Source organism: Notothenia rossii, assembly GCF_949606895.1.
Source record: "Notothenia rossii genome assembly, chromosome: 4".
NCBI classification, from domain to species: Eukaryota; Metazoa; Chordata; class Actinopteri; order Perciformes; family Nototheniidae; genus Notothenia; species Notothenia rossii.
In genome coordinates, this window is record NC_136902.1 from 90,830,651 (window position 1) to 90,849,370 (window position 18,720).

The window sequence follows — 18,720 nt, forward strand, 5'->3', positions numbered from 1 at the left end:
TCCTCGTACGTGTGAACCCACCTGGCTATAAACCCGTCTCTGATTCTGAAACACTCCCAGTTAGTACTGAACTGCTGTGAGGTGAGTTTGAGTTATAGTACTTTATATATGAACAGTTTCTTCCCACTTTAACAATACTGAACATATTTTTATTTTATTATTCTCAGTATTTTGTCTTACTTTACGTAGTTTTTTTGGTATATCTATATTTCATGTAAAAAAATAAAATAGTTCTCTTTTTTACGAACTTCACTTCTGTAAGTCACTTCCTTACGTTAGCCCCGCACGTCACTTCCGCGTCCTCACCTTATAAGTGATGAGGAAACGAGGTAGCTTCCTTTTGATCCGAGCTTAGCTTCAGACCGGAGCTTCCAATGACCAAGTCTGTAAAAAAGTTTGTTCTTTTGTTCATATTCACCGGCCTTCTTCTTGCATCACCTGTGGGAGGTGAGTTTGATATTAGGAAAATATGAAGCGATAATAAGAGTTAAGTTTGTAGCGACGTAGCATTGCGCCTCGCTAAACTGGGTTTTTCCTCGCTCTGTTACTACAAACTCATTTTTCCTTATTTAATTCATTTGAATGTCACAGAAATTCTTTATAGCATATAATATACAGGTAAACATACTGTACAAAGCTGGTAGACTACAAAGCCGGTAGACTGCGGCGTAGTTGTAGACAAATATGTATCTAACCCGCGCGGAGACTCTTATGCTTTTTATCCGCCATTGCTCCATGTGGCAAGGCATTGCTCCACGAGGTGAGCTAACATTAGCGCTAAAGAGATAATGGGCTATTGTGCCAGTGATCCATCGGTATCCAGAGGTGTAAAGTAACTAAGTACATTCACTCAAGTACAATTGTGAGATATGTGTGCTTTACTTGAGTATTACAATTATTTGCAACTTTGTACTTCTTGTATTTAATATCTTTAGTTACTTTACAGATCTGGATGAATGATGTGAAATATAACCAAGTGTTGAATCAGACTTTAGTTCCACCTGGAGTAAATCCACCAGCTACCCTGCCGTATACAAAGTCATTCAAACTAGCTGCACCTTTACCAGCTTTGAGAACACTTTCATGATCAATCATTATAAAACATATCATATATATTATTCTGAAATGGACCAATCTGCACAATGACTACTTTTACTGTCGCTACTTTCACTATATTTTGATAATGGGCTGGCTCCGGCCTATATAGCTGAACTCCTCCAGCGCTGCACCCCAGGCAGAGCTTTAAGGTCTGCTGACCAGCTGCTGCTGGTAGTGCCCAAGACCAGGCTCAAAACCCGAGGGCACCGAGCCTTCGCAGCAGCAGCTGGCCCCAGGCTCTGGAACACTCTGCCCCTCCATGTGAGGTCGGCCCAGACCCTAGGGGTTTTTAAATCTACTCTTAAAACACACTTCTTCTCCCTGGCCTTCTAGTCAGAGTGGAGCACGACTCCTGACTTTTCCCTTTGTTTTTTATATATCTGTTGTAATTTATTGTCTTTTTATTGTGATTGTAGTAATGTGTTTTTATGTGATTGTAGTATCTATTACATTTACAGCACTTTGGCCTGACCAAAAAAAAATTGCTTTTAAATGTGCCTTATAAATAAACTTTGATTTGATAATAATTTTTCTACTTTGACTTGAGGAACATTTTGAATGATGGACTTTTACTGTAACAGACTATTACTACACTCTGGTACTTCTACTGCTACTCAAGTACAAGATCTGAGTACTTCTACTTTTACTCAAGATCTGAGTACTTCTACTTTTACTCAAGATCTGAATACTTCTACTTTTACTCAAGTACAAGATCTGAGTGCTTCTTCCACCTCTGTAGTCATACTGTGATTCCCCTCTGTATAATGTGTGAGAATGCACTGCTGACTTTTGCCTTTCTGCTTTTCTCCTGACACAGAGGTGAAGGCAAAGCCTGGAGAAAATGTCACTCTTCACTGCAACACCACAGATGCTTGTCTGGAGAACTGCGTTGCCTTAGTCTACAGAGATGACAGGCTGATTGGAACCTTCCCATTCCCAGGTCCTATGGAGCTGAAAGGTGACGACACAGGAAACTACACGTGTCTGGTTCGAACCATCTCAGCGTCTCTGGAGGTGAGTTTGTGTTTTTCCTGAAGATTTCCACCATTAGCATATTGTAAAGATGTTGTTGTTGACATCCTCTGGGATCGGTAGTACCTCATCTTATTTATCTTGTAATGTCTGACATGAGTCTGGAGAGGAAAACAGATTCTGTTCTTCATCGCCTTCATGATCAGGTTGTTTTCCAACATTTTCCAGTCATTTTTTCACTATTTACCTTTTATTTTCAGGTTCTGAGAATGAACCCAAGGCTGGAAAGCTGAAGAACGGACCCACCAACGATGGAAAGTGATGGGGTCGCAGAGGATACGTTGGGTTGGGAGTGGCACTTATTTGAATGTTTGCAACAAAACACCAATTAAAATTCCACTTATGTGTTAAGCCTGGAAATAAACCTGTTTCTGCTTCTGATTCTTTTGATTCTGATTCTTCTGATTCTGAATTAAAATAGTGTAACAAAATAGTGAAATATATAATAAGTAAGTTGCAGGAATACAAATAAATAGACAAGATAAAACAGGAGGTAAATATACACTTTACAGTAGAATAAATACTTTATGCTGTAATAATATGTAAATATGTGGAATAAAAACAGATGTACACTTTGCTAAAAGCTGACCTTGTGTTGAGGACCGCTGTATAGCCCAGATGCTGGGGTTGTTGTGAAAACAGCACTTCAGGTAAACCCCTCTCTCACACATACCAAATACATCAGAATCAGAAAACCTTTATTCGTCACACAGCGGGGAAACGTACAGGGTCAGAGCAGCAAGGTGCAGATAAAAGGCAAAAGGAACAAGAATAGACGCATTTTAAATAAAAAAGAACCTTTGTTTATCCCCCTATTCAGTTTTCACTGGTTTGTGTTTTTTAATAGACACTAACAGTTATACACCATATACAGAATACAGGTAGCAGGGAGCAGTTAAAGGCTTTCTTTTTTTATAGCATGTGCTTAATTTTTGTGAAAGTTCTTTAAGTAACTTTTAATTTTTTAATTTATGTTTTATGGCAAGACAGATTTAAAAAAAATATACAGCCCAGAATATGTTCAACAAGGATGGGGAATCAAACCCACACCTCACAGTGATCTACATATGGACTGCCTGCTTTAGCCACTGAGCTACAGCAGCTCATGCAGGTGGGATTGATTTGAAGTGACTGAATCTTTTTCCCATGCCTACTTCTAAACTAAAGAGTCAAATATTAAAGGATGTGTCCTGGCTCCTCAGTTACGACTCTATTTTAAGTATTTTAATTTAAATGTTCACCTTGATACTCTTTAACAAATTGTACCTTCTATTACATGTAAATGTTTTCTGTTCTTCACTTAAAGTACTAGTACTGCAGTTTACGTAGTATTTGTTGTTGCATGCAGACAATTATAACTTTACACCTCAAACTGTGACCATTTGCTCTTCCCCTATATCTGTGGTGCAAAGGATTGTGGGTCAGAAGTAAAGGTAATTTCACCTTTTTAACATATTATTAAAGTAAATGTACAGAGGGAACAAATGCCTTTTTTATTGGAAACAATTATAGAAAAAATTATTTGCAAGATAGACTTTATTTCAGTAACACAGAATAATTTGGTTTTCTAAAACAAACAATCTTTTGAAACCAATGTAATGATGGTGTGCGAGTTGTTATAGTATAATATGTAAGTGAAGCACCTGTTACGTGCCAGGCAGGCTGTACTTGTGTTGTTTTCCTTCCCTCCTGCTTTGTTCTCTTCTCCCTGTTTTCTCAGCAGCTGATCAGTACCTGCCTGGGCACCTGAGTCTGACGGCTGATTGGATCCCCTCACCCTCAGCTGGCCTATCAGCAGCCAGGGCCGGTCATAAAGGAGGCACCCAGGAAGCCTTCTCCCTCTCTCACCCTGGGCCTGCTGCTGACCGAAGAGCCGGTGTTTCACTGCTTTGTGAATGTGTGTGTGTGTGTGTGTGTGTGTGTGTGTGTGTGTGTGTGTGTGTGGTGGGAGGTGGAGGAGTTGGGTAAGTTTGGGGTACCCTTTACATTTCATCACGTTGGTAACTAATGTTAGACACTAGGTTCGTGGATTGTTGCCAATTCTGTATTTTGCTTGTCCGAGTTTTGGTTTCAGAGGATAGATGCAGAGAGGCCTGGTTTTGTTATACTTATTTATTTAGTTTGGCAAAATCTCCTTTGTCTCCTCCTCCTCTTCCTCCTCTTTCTCCTCTTCCTCCTCTTCCTCCTCACTTAAGAGTATTTATGGTCAGTTATTTGTTGTACAAGGAATAAACCTTTGTTTACATTTACGCTCACTCCCTCATGTTATTGGTTGTGTGTTATTGTCTCCAGGTCCCCTAGACCTTAGTGGGGACGTAACACAAATCGGGGCTCGTCCGGGATATCTATTTTCCTGAGCTAAAGACAACCAATAATTGAGGAGTCATTGTAGGTGTTGTGCAAAGGCTGAAAAAATGGGTTATGACGTACAGGATTTGATTGAAAGGCCAAGTGCTGATAAATTGTATTCATGTCGCAAAGATGTTATGTTTTGCAGCTCATGTTAACATTTCAGTGGACAAGTATAGAGTAAAAGAGCTAAGAGATGATTCTTGTAATCCCAGGCTTTTCAACTCAGCCTAGGGCTGATGTGTATTGATGACGATGGTGAACGTGTTGTTGGTGCTTCCTTTATAGAACAGAACGGTCGGGCTGTATTAGCTACACCTAGAGTTGACCAGGTTAATCCTGAGGCTCCTCCTGCAACGCTTCCTGGGTTTGAGGCTTTCTCTCCGGGTAGCTTTGGTGCAAGTAGTGATGCCAGACTGAAGGTTCGTCTTGCCCGTCTTCAGCTTGAGGTCCAGGAGAAGGAAATGGCGCACAGAGCGGACTATGAACACAAACAGCAGATTCACAAGTTAGAGATAGAAGCTGAAAATGAGATCACGTTGAAGCAGCTTGAAGTTGATGCTCTGAGAATCTCTTCAGAGCAGACATTTGAGAGGTCAATACCTTCGCTTACAGCCCCTCATACTAAAAGTTTTGATGTTGGTAAAAATATTGCTTTGGTGCCAACTTTTAGAGAGTCAGAGGTTGACTCATATTTTTGTGCTTTTGAGAGAATTGCTAGTCTGGCCTAAAGACAAGTGGCCAATCCTACTTCAGTGCAAATTAGTAGGAGAGGCTCAGGAAGTGGTATCTTCACTTTCTTTGGAAGAAAGCTTGCAGTACGAAGTGTTAAAGAGTCGATCTTGCGTGCTTATGAGCTTTTGCCGGAGGCCTACGGACAAAAGTTCAGACGCCATCAAAAGTCTGCTGCACAGACATTTGTGGAGTTTACGCGAGAAAAGGGTGTTCTCTTTGATAAATTGTGTGCAGCTAGTGAAGTGAAGGATTTTGAATCCCTTCGTCAGTTACTTCTCTTGGAAGATTTTAAGAATTCTTTGCCCGAAAGGATGGTGATATTCTTAAATGAGCAGAAGGTCCCTTCACTGTCTAAGGCAGCTGTCTTAGCGAATACATTTGTGCTCACTCACAAGAGTGTGTTCTTCTTCCTTGCGCCCAGATAAAGCTTCAGTTTCACAAACAGGGAGACCTGATCTTGGCCCCACTACTTTTGAAAGGTCTAGAGGACCACCATCACCTCCACGGGGGCCTCGTGTTACTACTGCCATAAAACAGGTCACCTTATTTCAGAGTGTCTTTCCTTGAAGCGTAGACAGCAATTTTCGCAACGCTTACAAACGCCAAAAGGCATGGGTCTCATTAAAGGAGTGTCACGATCAGACATAGAAATGTCCCGTGAAGATGATGTACCTGATCCCTGTTTCAAACCCTTTGTTTCACAGGGCTTTGTTTCTTTAACAGGGGATCCTAAAGACCAGCTGCCAGTACAGGTACTTAGGGACACAGGAGGTTCTCAGTCTATTATTAGAGAAGGCATCTTACCTTTAACATCCTGATCCTCATGTGGTTCAAGTGCTGTTGTTCAAGGGGTAGGCATGACACTAGTTGCGGCCCCCCATGCACAATGTTTATATTCACTCATCTCTTGTCAAAGGATTCTTTAAAGTAGCTGTCCTCCCTGCCTTGCCCACCAAAGGTGTGGAGTAGTAATGACTTGGCTGGGGGCAAGGTTAGGCCAGTTCCAGAGGTCATTGACTCTCCTGATTTAAGCTTGGACGCAGGGAAATCAGCCGAAGTACTTCCTGAGATCTTTCCTGCTTGTGTGGTTACAAGGGCTCAGTCAAAGGAATATGGGGATGACTTGTCTGACTCTTTTCTTGCTACAGGGCAGTTTCTTGATGTCATGACCGTGTCGGACCGACTGCCAGAGGAGGCTGGTGCTGGATCACCCAGTAACAGATCAGAGCTTGTACAACTGCCTGCCACTCGGGAAGAATTCATGGCAGCCCAGCTTAGTGATGAAACACTTTCTAAATGTCTCTCTTCTGTTATCAGTCAGGAAGAGGCCGAGTCAAAGAAGATGGCCTACATTATGGAGGATGGCCTATTGATGCGTCGCTGGATTAGTGATGCCTGTGAGGAGTCGGACTCCTTTGCAACTTATCAGGTTGTCGTGCCAACAGCCTATCGTTCTCAAGTGATGTCCTTGGCTCATGATCATCCGTGGTCAGGTCACATGGGGGTAACAAAAACGTATGAAAGAGTTTTAAAACACTTCTTTTGGCCAGGACTCAAGTCTGACGTAGTTCTTTATTGTCGAACATGTCATGTGTGCCAAGTTGCTGGTAAACAGAATCAGGTGATTCACCCTGCTCCTCTCATCCCCGTTCCAGTAATGGGAGAGCCATTTGAAAGAGTGATTGTAGATTGTGTGGGACCCTTGCCTAAAACTGGAAATCAGTTTCTCTTAACTGTCATGTGTGTTTCCACCAGGTTCCCAGAAGCCATCCCACTACGGAAATTCACTGCCCCGGTCATCACCAAGGCACTTCTGAAGTTTTTCTCCTTGTTTGGTCTACCGAAGGTGGTTCAAACAGACCAAGGTACCAACTTCATGTCTAAAGTGTTTGCCCGGGAACTTGACACCTTAGGTATTGTCGTCGCAGCTTTAAAATCAGCTGTGGTCTAGAGAGAATAATCAGTAAGGTAACAAACGTACAGCAACACAATATTCGTATTAAAAGCAATAAGGATCTTTATACTTGGAAGTATGACGTCTCCTCCAAAGAGCACGTACTGTTCTGAGTGAAACAGTCTCTCCTTTATAGAAGGAAATCAAAGCTTAGTTACATTACAAACAACATTTGGTTAGGTCAGCTGAGACCCCCTGGCACCGTATGCAAAACTCACACCCTATACAGAGCAAAAGGGATACAGATAACACCTTATCCAAACTTCCTTCCCCTCATCCTTCCTGTAGCGTCATAAAAACCCCAAAAACCTCTGTTGATCACTCACACACATTCAAAGGTCACTAGAATCCCTTCCCAACCTATTGCATTAGGTTTACACTGTATTAAGCTTTCCATCACAGTATCAAGCATGTGACATCCAGCCCATATCATCCTGAAAGGCAGGGGTCATTAGAGAGGTTTCACCAGACTATGAAATGCATGTTAAGAAACGCTACGACCAGAAGGCGGCAGCACGCTTGTTTCAGCCAGGTGACAAGGTGTTGGTTCTATTGCCTGTACCTGGTTCTGCTCTGTCTACTAAATGTTCTGGTCCTTGTGTTGTAGATAAGAAGCTCTGTGAAACAAACTACGTCATTCAAACACCTGACCCCAGACGTCCTACCAGAGTGTCATATCAACATGCTGAAGAGGTACTGCTCCCCTGATGACCATAATGAGTCTAACGAAGCTCACCAGGTGGGGACAACCGTCTATATAGAATTTTTTATTCATTGGGATAAACCCCTTGAGATGCACCGTCTCGTTTTCAAGGGGGTCCCAACAATAGCAACAACTTACAGACATACATAAACAAAATGCAAAACATGACACACAAGACAAACCACATAGAGTCTGTTAAGTAAAATTCAAGCAATGCATACAATCATTACAATTTGAGAGACAGTCGAGCAAATCAGTTTCATCAATATCAGTTTAATTAATAACAAGTACAGACCAGTTGAGAGTGAGATGATAATGCATGTTTAAACATACCCAGTGATGCAAGAGATCTAATAGCAGCAGGTCAAGTATTCCAGTCTGTTGGGGCTTTGAACATCAACGCTCTTCTGCCAATCAATTTTTATCAGAGGGGACAGAAATACATCTGAACAGAATGTCTAACTTGATAATTTGGCGAGTAAGGTACAAAATACTGTTTTAAATAAGGGGGATAGTTAAGATAAATGCATTTAAATATCAGCTGAAGCCAATGCGTGTCTTTTTACATTTAAAGAAGGCCATTTCAGTTGGTTATACATTGTGCAGCGATGTGTACGAAAAGGACAACCAAGAACAAATCTGCATAGTCTATTGTAGGCTATGTTGAGTGGAGCAAGATCTGATTTATGTGCATTTTGGGAGACAACCGTCTCTCCTATGGCTTCAGTTTCCAGGGTGAGCTCAAACGAGGATGAGTTGGTGATGCGCAGTGCAACACCACAGGGGGCAAGACTAAGCAATACTGAGGTATTATCTGATTTGCCCAATTACTTGTCTCATCTCCCTGATAACCAAGAAAGTGATATTCGGAAACTCATATTTGATTTTGTATGTTTTTTTTAATGGCACTCCCTCACAAACTTCTGCCCTAGCTCACGATGTGGTCTTGACCAACCCTTTGCCCATCAAACAGCGTGCGTGTAGGGTTAACCCAGTTAAGAGGGAGCTTATGGAAACGGAAGTCGAGTGTCTTCTTAAAAACTGATTTGCAAGGCCTAGTTCCAGTCCCTGGAGTTCCCTTTGTGTGCTAGACACAAAGTCGGATGGAAGTCCCAGATTCTGCGTTGACTTTCGCAAAGTTAATGCTGTCACTGTCCCCGATGCACACCCCTTACCGCTCATTGATGAATGCATCGAAGAAATTGGTCCTGCACAATGTGTCAGTCAGCTGGCAGGTTCCTTTAACACAGCGTGCTTCTGATATCTCAGCCTTTGTGACGCCTGACAGCTTCCTTCAGAACACTGTGATGCCTTTCGGTATGTATAACGCACCTGCCACCTTTCAGAGGCTTGTAAACCTTGTGTTGGGACATGTTCCAAACTGTGAGGCATATCTGGACGACATTGTTGTCTATTCTAAAGACTGGGCTAGCCACATGTCTAACTTTAAGAGAGGTTTTTAAATGCTTGTCAGCCGCATCCCTAACGCTTAACCTTGCCAAATGTGAGTTTGGAAAAGGTACCGTTCTCTACCTTGGTCAGCAGGCTGGTCGAGGGCAGATGTGCCCTGCTGATGCAAAGATCAGGGCAATTGCCTCCCTCCCAGTGCCATCCACCAGGAGGGAACTTCACCGCTTCCTAGGAATGGCAGGGTACTATCGCCGTTTCTGCAGAAAGTTCTCCTCGGTGGCGGCCCCACTCACTACGTTGACCAGTCCCTCAAAGCCTTTCGTTTGGTCCGGTGAGTGTCAACAGTCATTTGAGAGCCTTAAAGGTATTCTGTGTTGCACTCCTGTTCTTTCTGCACCAGACTTTTCTAAGCCCTTCAAGCTCGAGGTCGATGCCAGCGGAGTTGGGGCAGGGGCTGTTCTTCTACAAGAAGATGCACGGGGCATCGATCACCCCGTGAGTTACTTCTCCCGAAAGTTTAACAAACAACAGTTGAAGTACTCTACCATTGAAAAAGAAGCTTTAGCTCTATTGGGTCCTTGGGTCCCTTGAAAGGCGCCTTATAAATCCAAGCTATTATTATTATTATTGTTATTGTTATTGTTTGCCTTGCAGCACTTTGAGGTGTATCTTGGCTCCAGTGTAAAACCTATTAATTTATACATTGATCACAATCCCCTGGTTTTTCTTTCAAGGATGTACAATCACAATCAAAGCCTTATGCGTTGGTCGTTGATTGTCCAGAACTTCAACCTTGACATAAGCCATAAAAAGGGGGCCGATAGTGTTCTAGCTGATGCACTGTCTCGTGCTATGTTAATGTTTATTGTCAGGTCCAAACGTACTGTTTGGATTTATATGTGTGGGGGTGTTACGTGTTAGGCAGGCTGTACTTGTGGTGTTTTCCTTCCCTCCTGCTTTGTTCTCTTCTCCCTGTTTTCTCAGCAGCTGATCAGTACCTGCCTGGGCACCTGAGTCTGACGGCTGATTGGATCCCCTCACCCTCAGCTGGCCTATCAGCAGCCAGGGCCGGTCATAAAGGAGGCACCCAGGAAGCCTTCTCCCTCTCTCACCCTGGGCCTGCTGCTGACCGAAGAGCCGGTGTTTGACTGCTTTGTGAATGTGTGTGTGTGGGAGGTGGAGGAGTTGGGTAAGTTTGGGGTACCCCTTACATTTCATCACGTAGGTAACTAATGTTAGACACTAGGCTCGTGGATTGTTGCCACTTCTGTATTTTGCTTTGTCCAGTTCTTAGGAATTTAGTTAGTGAGGGTTTTTGTTCGAGTTTTGGTTTCAAAGGATAGATGCAGAGATAGGCCTGGTTTTCTGGAAGGAGGCTGACTGTACAGGTTACTATGGGTTACCGTCACAAAGAGCTGATGGGTATGCACACGGCACTTACTCGTACAACCACATGAATGCGTAGTCATGAAAACACCTCTTCAGAATCAGGGAAATGTAAAGATGAGAAATGAAGACGAAGACATTTGTTTATCTATTTATTTATGTTTATTTATGTATCATCAGGGGCAATGCAAAATATATTATTTTTATAATACACACTTAATGTAAATAATGTCCTGCTTTATATTGTGTTAGCTGGAAATGGGCCGTTCAATAGTGTTTTATTTGTCAGATAGTTTATAGATGTTTTATCTTCAAGGTCAACTTGTATATTTTCTACTTTTTAATGCTGTTTTATTTCTATGTTGAGACGTTTAGGTTTTAGAATTGTTATTTCTACTTCTGTGCAATGCCTTGTTTTTTATGCTGCTGCAACGCAAACAATTCCTAATTTGGGATCAATAAAGTACCTCTTATCTTATCTTATATTGTCTAAATCTTAACGACAATGCTGCACTTTGAGCAAACCATAAGCGATGATGAACTTCCCTAAATGCGGATCATATACAAGATTATTATAGAAATGTGTCGCTTCGTGCAGCTGCGTAAACACAAGCGTCCATTCAAAAAAGATCAGCTGTGTCTGAGGCTACCCATCATTCATCTAGCAGCTTCATTTTACAATCAGTCTATGTTTTGCTTTAGTTTGCGAAATTCAACAGTGGTGGTTCTGCCTCATTTCATTTCAACAGTGTGTGAGCTGCAGAATACATGTAAGCATTAAGCAGGTCGACACTACCATCTGGTGGTTGGAAAATACCTTTTTACGATAGCTTGGTTTCAGCCACGTGACTTCTATGACGCGCGAAATTCAAGTGGAGGTCTTTTGATCGTTGAAATGATTTTAGATGAACGTTATGCTCCATGTTTACACATTTGGGTGGTTGGAAATAACCCTGAGTCATGTTTTTGGTCCTTAAATGAAATACATAGATTTCAGTCATTTATTTTGTGGACAACATTATTCAGTATCTTATTTGCATGTTGCAAATAATACATATTCTTAGGATATTCTTTACATGTTATGCTGTATAGAAGGGCCTCAACTTAAACTTAATTTTTATTTCAATGAATGTGCTTAAAAATGAGCTTTATGTTTAAATAGTTTGATTTGTCTCTTTAATCAGTTGTTGGATCTATCAATGGTTTAAGCTCTGACCAACTTAACTCTTCTTACGTTTCTCCTTCTTCATCCAGTCTATTATGTCCTATAACGGAGGGACCGTCATGGCCATGCGAGGGAAGAACTGTGTGGCGATAGCAGCGGACCGGAGGTTTGGCATCCAGGCTCAGATGGTCACCACAGACTTTCAGAAGATCTTCCCCATGGGAGATAAGCTGTATATTGGGCTGGCAGGACTGGCCACTGATGTTCAGACAGTGTGAGTTTGTAGACCTCCAAAGTGGCTAAACAGTTGTGAACACCAGGGTACTATGATGACAGGATTTATTTACAACTCTATAAAGCTACAACTCTCAGATCTAGACTAAGTAAGACTTCTCATTTAGAGAAAGCCTGGAGTGTCAAGTACAATACTACACCTATAATGTTTATACCAACAACAAAAGTGTTGTAGTTGAATAGTATTACTATGCATTCTAATAAATAGGGGAGAAAACGTGATTAGAAATTCTGCTATCCATAGCTTTGAAATAAATTAGATTTGTGATGACTGAATTCAATGTAAATATCTGAGGATTGATGGACGTCTTTGCCTTGTGTGTAGATCCCAGAGGCTTAAACTCAGACTGAACCTGTACAAGGTGAAGGAGGGTCGCCAGATCAAGCCCAAGACCTTCATGAGCATGGTGTCCAACCTGTTGTACGAGAAGAGGTGAGTGCACTGAACTTAATATAGACCCATGTCCACGTTTAAGCTGCTTACAGTAGGCACAAATACCTGCTTAAATGGTAAATATGTCATGCTCTCATCAGGTTTGGGCCATACTACATCGAGCCTCGCCGGAATAGATCCAAAAACCTCTGAACCATTCATCTGCTCCTTGGATCTGATTGGCTGCCCCATGGTGACAGAAGACTTAGTTGTGAGCGGAAGTTGTGGTTCTCTCCTTGTTGCATGTGGCAGCTCTTTAACCTGCATTACAGCACCTTCATATTCACTGACCACACTCACTAGAGGAAGTAGGGCTGTGTGATATATTGCTATTGTAAAAAATATGTTTACTGAAAAGATTAAATGATACTAAGAAGACTGAATAATACATGGTTTCTTATTTACATTTACAATAACCCTCAATGGCCATACATGGGAGCATCACCAGACCAATTGTCATCTCTAGAATATTGTTGAATGAATTAAGCCTGAATGTAGATGAAAGTTGTATATTGATTAGGGCTACACAATTTACAACACACAAAAAGATGTTTACTGAAAAGACTTGAACACAAGATGTTTGAACACAAAAAGATGTTTACTGAAAAGATTAAATGATACTGAATAATACATGGTTTCTTATTTACAAGACTACAGCTCCATGACTTTACTCCAATGGGACGACAGACACTGACAGATTAGACGAGGCACAGCAAATAACCCCAATCTTGTCAATGAATGCTAGTGCCTCACCTGGTTCTGTTAGCATGTGCACTATGGGCACAGCCCTGCTTTGCAGAATCTGATATTTTCTTCTGACTAATCCTATGACTCTTTCGACATGAATACGCACATTAGCTATTTTTCTTGTCTCTTCCACCTCGTATGCTGACAGCTGACTTTTCCCCCTGGTGAATGCAGGCATCTTTAGTGAAGCACAGTCAAATCCCACACTATCGCCAATATCGAACCCACGGTCTGCTAGGACAATATCTCCAGGTAACAAGTTTTTTAGGAGCCCACTCTGTATTGTGATCTGTTTATCACTAACTCTTCCTCCCCAGGCACAAGATATGTAAGTGACATAGCCTTGGGGAGCAACACCAATTAGAAATGTAACAGTATGGTGATGCTTGTAGTTGGACCATGTTTGTGCTCTAGCTAGTAAATTAGAGGGCCTCTCAATAAAAACTTCAAAACAGTCAACAATCACAGCAACTCTAATCCAAATGCCTGTCTGAATCCCATTGGCATTGTAGCTTGAAGTACATGTCGCTCTGGCCACTCAATTATAAATTCTGTACTCATGAAGTATGTCAATTAACTTATGCCAAATTCTAGAAGCAGTGGAGAGAGAGATGTTGAACCTGAAAGCCAAATCTTTCAGAGGGAGATTTAGTCTCAGCCTCAGCAAAACTAAAATGAACTGTTCAAATTTGGAGAGCACAGACATAGGGCCACAGGTGATGTAGGGCTCGCACAGTTGAAAAACCTGAACTAAAACTAAGAAGTTGGGGAGCCCGGTGGAAAACTTTGTCTTCTCTTCGTTGTTCTCAAAGGACTCCTGGTTGAACTTTGGGTCCAGTGCCTTTGTCCGAAGATCTCCCAGCTCTGTTGTGTTCTGTCTCAGAACATCCTCCATCCTCTCGATGTCTTCCATCGTTAAATCAGTCTGGCATCCTGCATACAATATAGCAGTAGCAAGCATAATTAGTTATTTAAAATAGTCAAATATGAATGTGAATTGTTGTGAAGTTATCTTTTTGACAACCTTTTTACACACATGCAAGTTCTCTGTTCCAATTATTGCAGATTCTCAAGTTAGTACTCTATTTTCTAAACCTAATTCAAAGTTTGCATGATTTTCTGACAATCACATTTGTAATATTTAATAATAATGCTGGTGGTTAATTTACCTTGTTGGTCATTTAATATCCCACTGGTGTCCTCTGGTTGTGGGCTGTCAGACGGGGGTTGCGTCGGTTCTGGGCTCTCGGTTGTCTGCAGGAGATCCAACAAAGCCTCTGCACATTCTGATTGTCTTTGTTGGTCTTCATTGAGCTCCATACTCTGCTCTCGTCGAAGAGATGCCTCTGATCTGGGCTTACTTGTTGTGTGGTAACCGAGGCTAACGGTACGTCTACACTACAGGCATCAAAAAATGCTTTCAACGCTTCGCCCATTCACTTGAATGGGGTGACGTAGAAGATTTTGAATCTTCGCGAACTGCATTGTGGGGAGCATGGCATGGCTTTGCAAGCATCACGAGCATCTATCGAGCCTCAAAAGTTGAACAATGTTCAACTTTTGAGGCTCGATGCTTGGCATCAGCCAATGAAATCCCGTTTATGCAAATCCCACCAGTGCAAGCGCAGCCAATCAAACCGCGTGCAAGTTGGGAGAGCCAGACCGCAGTTCATTTCCTCATATTCCAAACGAGATATTACGGTAGCAAATCACCCGGTTCTTTACGACCGGAACTATTTACCGGGATACAAACCGGAGGAACCAGGCATGGAGGGAGGTGGCAGAGACAGTGGGTGAAACTGATAGGTTCTTTTGTAGTGTACAGTGGGAGCCCAGTCTACCGACTCAACGTCAGCCAAAGCGCTAGGGCACCCTAAAAAGTCCCAACAAAGTCCATATTAGACTACAGGTAACTTAAACATGATCAGTATTACTGAGTACATAAGCATTTAACCACAACCCAATAATACATAAACAAAGCCACAAAAACCAAGTTAGCTAATACCTCTGATGAAGTGGTCGCTGCAGACACGTGCATTAGACGACTCTGCTCCTCCCGACCGCAGATGTAGGTCTGAAAGCCATTTTTTCCGGCGTTCTTCGGTTAGCTTCTTAAATTGCTCAGCTTTATGGACGACAACCTTCGGCACTCGGTAAAACCTCTTGTTTTTCTCTCGGCCGGATCGATTGGAACAACCGTAAACTACACAACACACCGGCATTTTCACAATGGTAACAGCAGCTAGTTCCTCTGTAGAAAATTACTTCCTGACCTCAAATGGAATTTCGCGCCAAAGGAACGCAGCGGTATGACGTCAAGTGAAACCAAACATCTACAAGAAAAAATGTGCCAGAGAGGTACCCAAGTAGTACATAATAAGGATCTGATGGTATGCACATCAGACTATGCAGGTGAAGTGGGGCAATACTGTGTCTGAACATTTTGATGTTGGTAATGGGGTCAAGCAAGGTGGGGTTTGATCTCCTTTGTTGTTTAATCTGTACATGGACGATCTGTCTGGAAACTGAACTTGTGTAAAACTGGCTGTCATCGGTGCTACTGTTGTCAACCACCTTATGTACGCAGATGATTTAATCATCTTCTCCCTGTGCAGTGCTGGCTTACAACAGCTTCTGAGGACTTGTTCCAGTATGGCATTGATTTTAATATTAAGTATAACGCCAAGAAGAGTAGCATCAGGATTGTGCAAAGAGGATAAAAAGGCTGTATTTCCTAATTGTATTCTCAGTAGCAACATTCTTCTTGTGTTCAGTGAGAGGAAGTACCTTGGTCATTATATTTATGATCTCACAGAATACAAAGACATCCATAGACAACGCTGCAAATTGTCTGCCCAGGCAAACATATTAATGCGGACATTTCACAAGTGCTCTGTAGATGTTGAGGTATCACTTTTTAAAGCTTTCTGTGCACCATACACGGCTCACCTGTGGAGTAACTACACGGCTCACCTGTGGAGTAACTACACGGCTCACCTGTGGAGTAACTACAAGGCTCACCTGTGAAATAACTACACGGCTCACCTGTGGAGTAACTACAAGGCTCACCTGTGGAGTAACTACACGGCTCACCTGTGGAGTAACTACAAGGCTCACCTGTGGAGTAACTACACGGCTCACCTGTGGAGTAACTACACGGCTCACCTGTGGAGTAACTACACGGCTCAGCTGTGGAGTAACTACACGGCTCAGCTGTGGAGTAACTACACGGCTCGCCTGTGGAGTAACTACACGGCTCGCCTGTGGAGTAACTACACGGCTCGCCTGTGGAGTAACTACAAGGCTCGCCTGTGGAGTAACTACACGGCTCACCTGTAGAGTAACTACAAGGCTCACCTGTGGAGTAACTACACGGCTAGCAGCATGTAAAAAACTAAAAGTTGCACACAATGATGCTTTACGGTTGCTGGTGAGGGCACCAAGATGGCACAGTGCCAGCCAGCTGTTTGTTAACTTGGGGGTACCTACCTGTCGAGCCCTTTTAAGAAATATAATGTACAAATTAATGTGTCGATAGAAGACTCGGACAATCATGTTATCTCGATTTTAATGAACCCTGTGAAGAGTTCTACTCGGTTCTCTTCCATGATTTGGAGACATTGGTGCAATAGCCTCCACAGACAGTGAGCATGTGTGGCTGGCTGTGATTGGACTGATTTTATGTTTGTTATCTGTTTGTTTTTATTTGTTTTGTGTTTACCTTTTTAATCTTATTTATTGATGTGTATCTTGTCATTTTGTATGTGATATGGACCTTGAGTCTGAAATAAAGATTGAATTGAATACAACTTGGCTTTCAGATATTTCATAATTTACCCTTAGGAACAAGATAGATAAGACTTTATTTATCCCGAAGGAAATTGTTGTTGAGTAACAAAATACAATAAACACAGCAGCAAAACTGTACACTGTACACAGTGCATCAAAAAGAGCAATTAAATATCTACAGACAATATGAAACATAGAAACATAGATGGTCACACAATCAATGCAATTATTAGCAGTATTTACTAGTTGGTAGTGCAAAAAATAAAACGTAGTGGCAGTTACGTAATTGCACGTTATGATAGCATTATTAATAATACTAATAATATAATATTGCACATAGTTATATATAGCAGCGAGTGTATTGCAGTGATGGTAATTATATTGATATGTATATTGCACATAGTGTTGGTGTGGAAGTTCTCAGTGCCCTTTACTTAGGGGTGAAGAGTTAAAGAGTTTGATTGCCACTGGGAGGATAGACCTCCTGTGGCGCTGTGTGGTGGTTATGGGTGATCTCAGTCTGTGGCTGAAAGTGCTCTGGTAGGAAACCAGTGTGGCATGCAGGGGGGGAGACCCGTTGTCCAACGACTCCTGATCCACTCCCACTACCTGAGTCTCCTGAGGAAATACAGGCGACTCTGGCCTTTCTTATATAGGGCGTCAGTGTTTTTACTCCAGTCCAGTTTATTGTCTATGTGGACGCCCAGGAACTTGTAGCTGTCCACAATGTCCACATCCATGCCCACGATGGTAATTGGGCTTGGGGCGGTACTCCACTTCCTGAAGTCAACCACTAGCTCCTTAGTTTTTGTGACGTTGAGCTGCAGATGGTTCTGACCACACCACTCCACAAAACTGTCCACCACACTCCTGTACTCAGCTTCCTGATCTCTGATGATACAGCCCACAATGGCAGAGTTATCTGAGAATGTCTGCAGATGGCAGGACTGTGAGCAGTGTCTGAAGTCTGATGTATAGACTGTGAACAGGAAGGGAGAGAGGGCCGTGCCCTGAGGAGCGCCCGTGCTGCTCAATATAATGTCAGAGGTGTTATTCTGCAGCTTCACGTACTGTGGCCGAGCTGTGAGATAGTTGGTTATCCAGCTCACCAGTGGAGCATCCACCTGCATGTCCAGTAGCTTCCAGCTGAGTAGCACATCCTTTCAGCAGACTGGGGCTGAGGCCGTCAGGCCCTGCAGCCTTCCTTGAGTGTAGGCGGCTGAACTCTCCCCTAACATCCTCTGCAGTGATGGTGGGGGCATGCACAGTGGGGCTGAGAGAGAGCCCTGGTCGGGGGGGGGGGGGTGAGATGGATAAGTTGGGAGGAAAGGCTCCCTGGGGGTCACAGGGGGTGAGTCACAGGTGGATGAGCTGGAGGAGGGAGGGGTGGTAATCTCATCATCAAACCTGTTGAAAAGGGGTTTAAGTCATTGGCCTCCTGTAGATCTCCTCCCATCACCTAGTCAGTCTTGTTTCCATAGTGATGGTTCTCATCCCACGCCACACTTCCCTGGTGTTGTTTTGGGCCAGTACTCTCCAGCTTCCTCCTGTAGCACTCCTTGCCCGTTTGTACAAGTGTATACAAAACCCAAAATAAACAAAAATACAATGAAAAGGGCTAAGGC

At 42.6% G+C, this 18,720-nt stretch overlaps 2 protein-coding genes across 2 annotated transcripts in view; both read left to right on the forward strand.

Annotated features, from left to right (window-relative positions):
- Positions 1–18,720, forward strand: part of LOC307036164 (uncharacterized protein) — a 62,643-nt gene that overhangs the window by 15,751 nt on the left and 28,172 nt on the right. The window lies entirely within an intron of this gene.
- On the forward strand, positions 4,078–13,189 carry LOC307036165 (proteasome subunit beta type-3-like). Its single transcript, XM_079676241.1, has 4 exons — positions 4,078–4,094; positions 11,922–12,106; positions 12,452–12,559; positions 12,661–13,189. Exons 2-4 carry the CDS (start codon positions 11,928–11,930, stop codon positions 12,710–12,712), a joined length of 339 nt encoding a protein of 112 aa, XP_079532367.1. The 5' UTR covers positions 4,078–4,094; positions 11,922–11,927; the 3' UTR covers positions 12,713–13,189.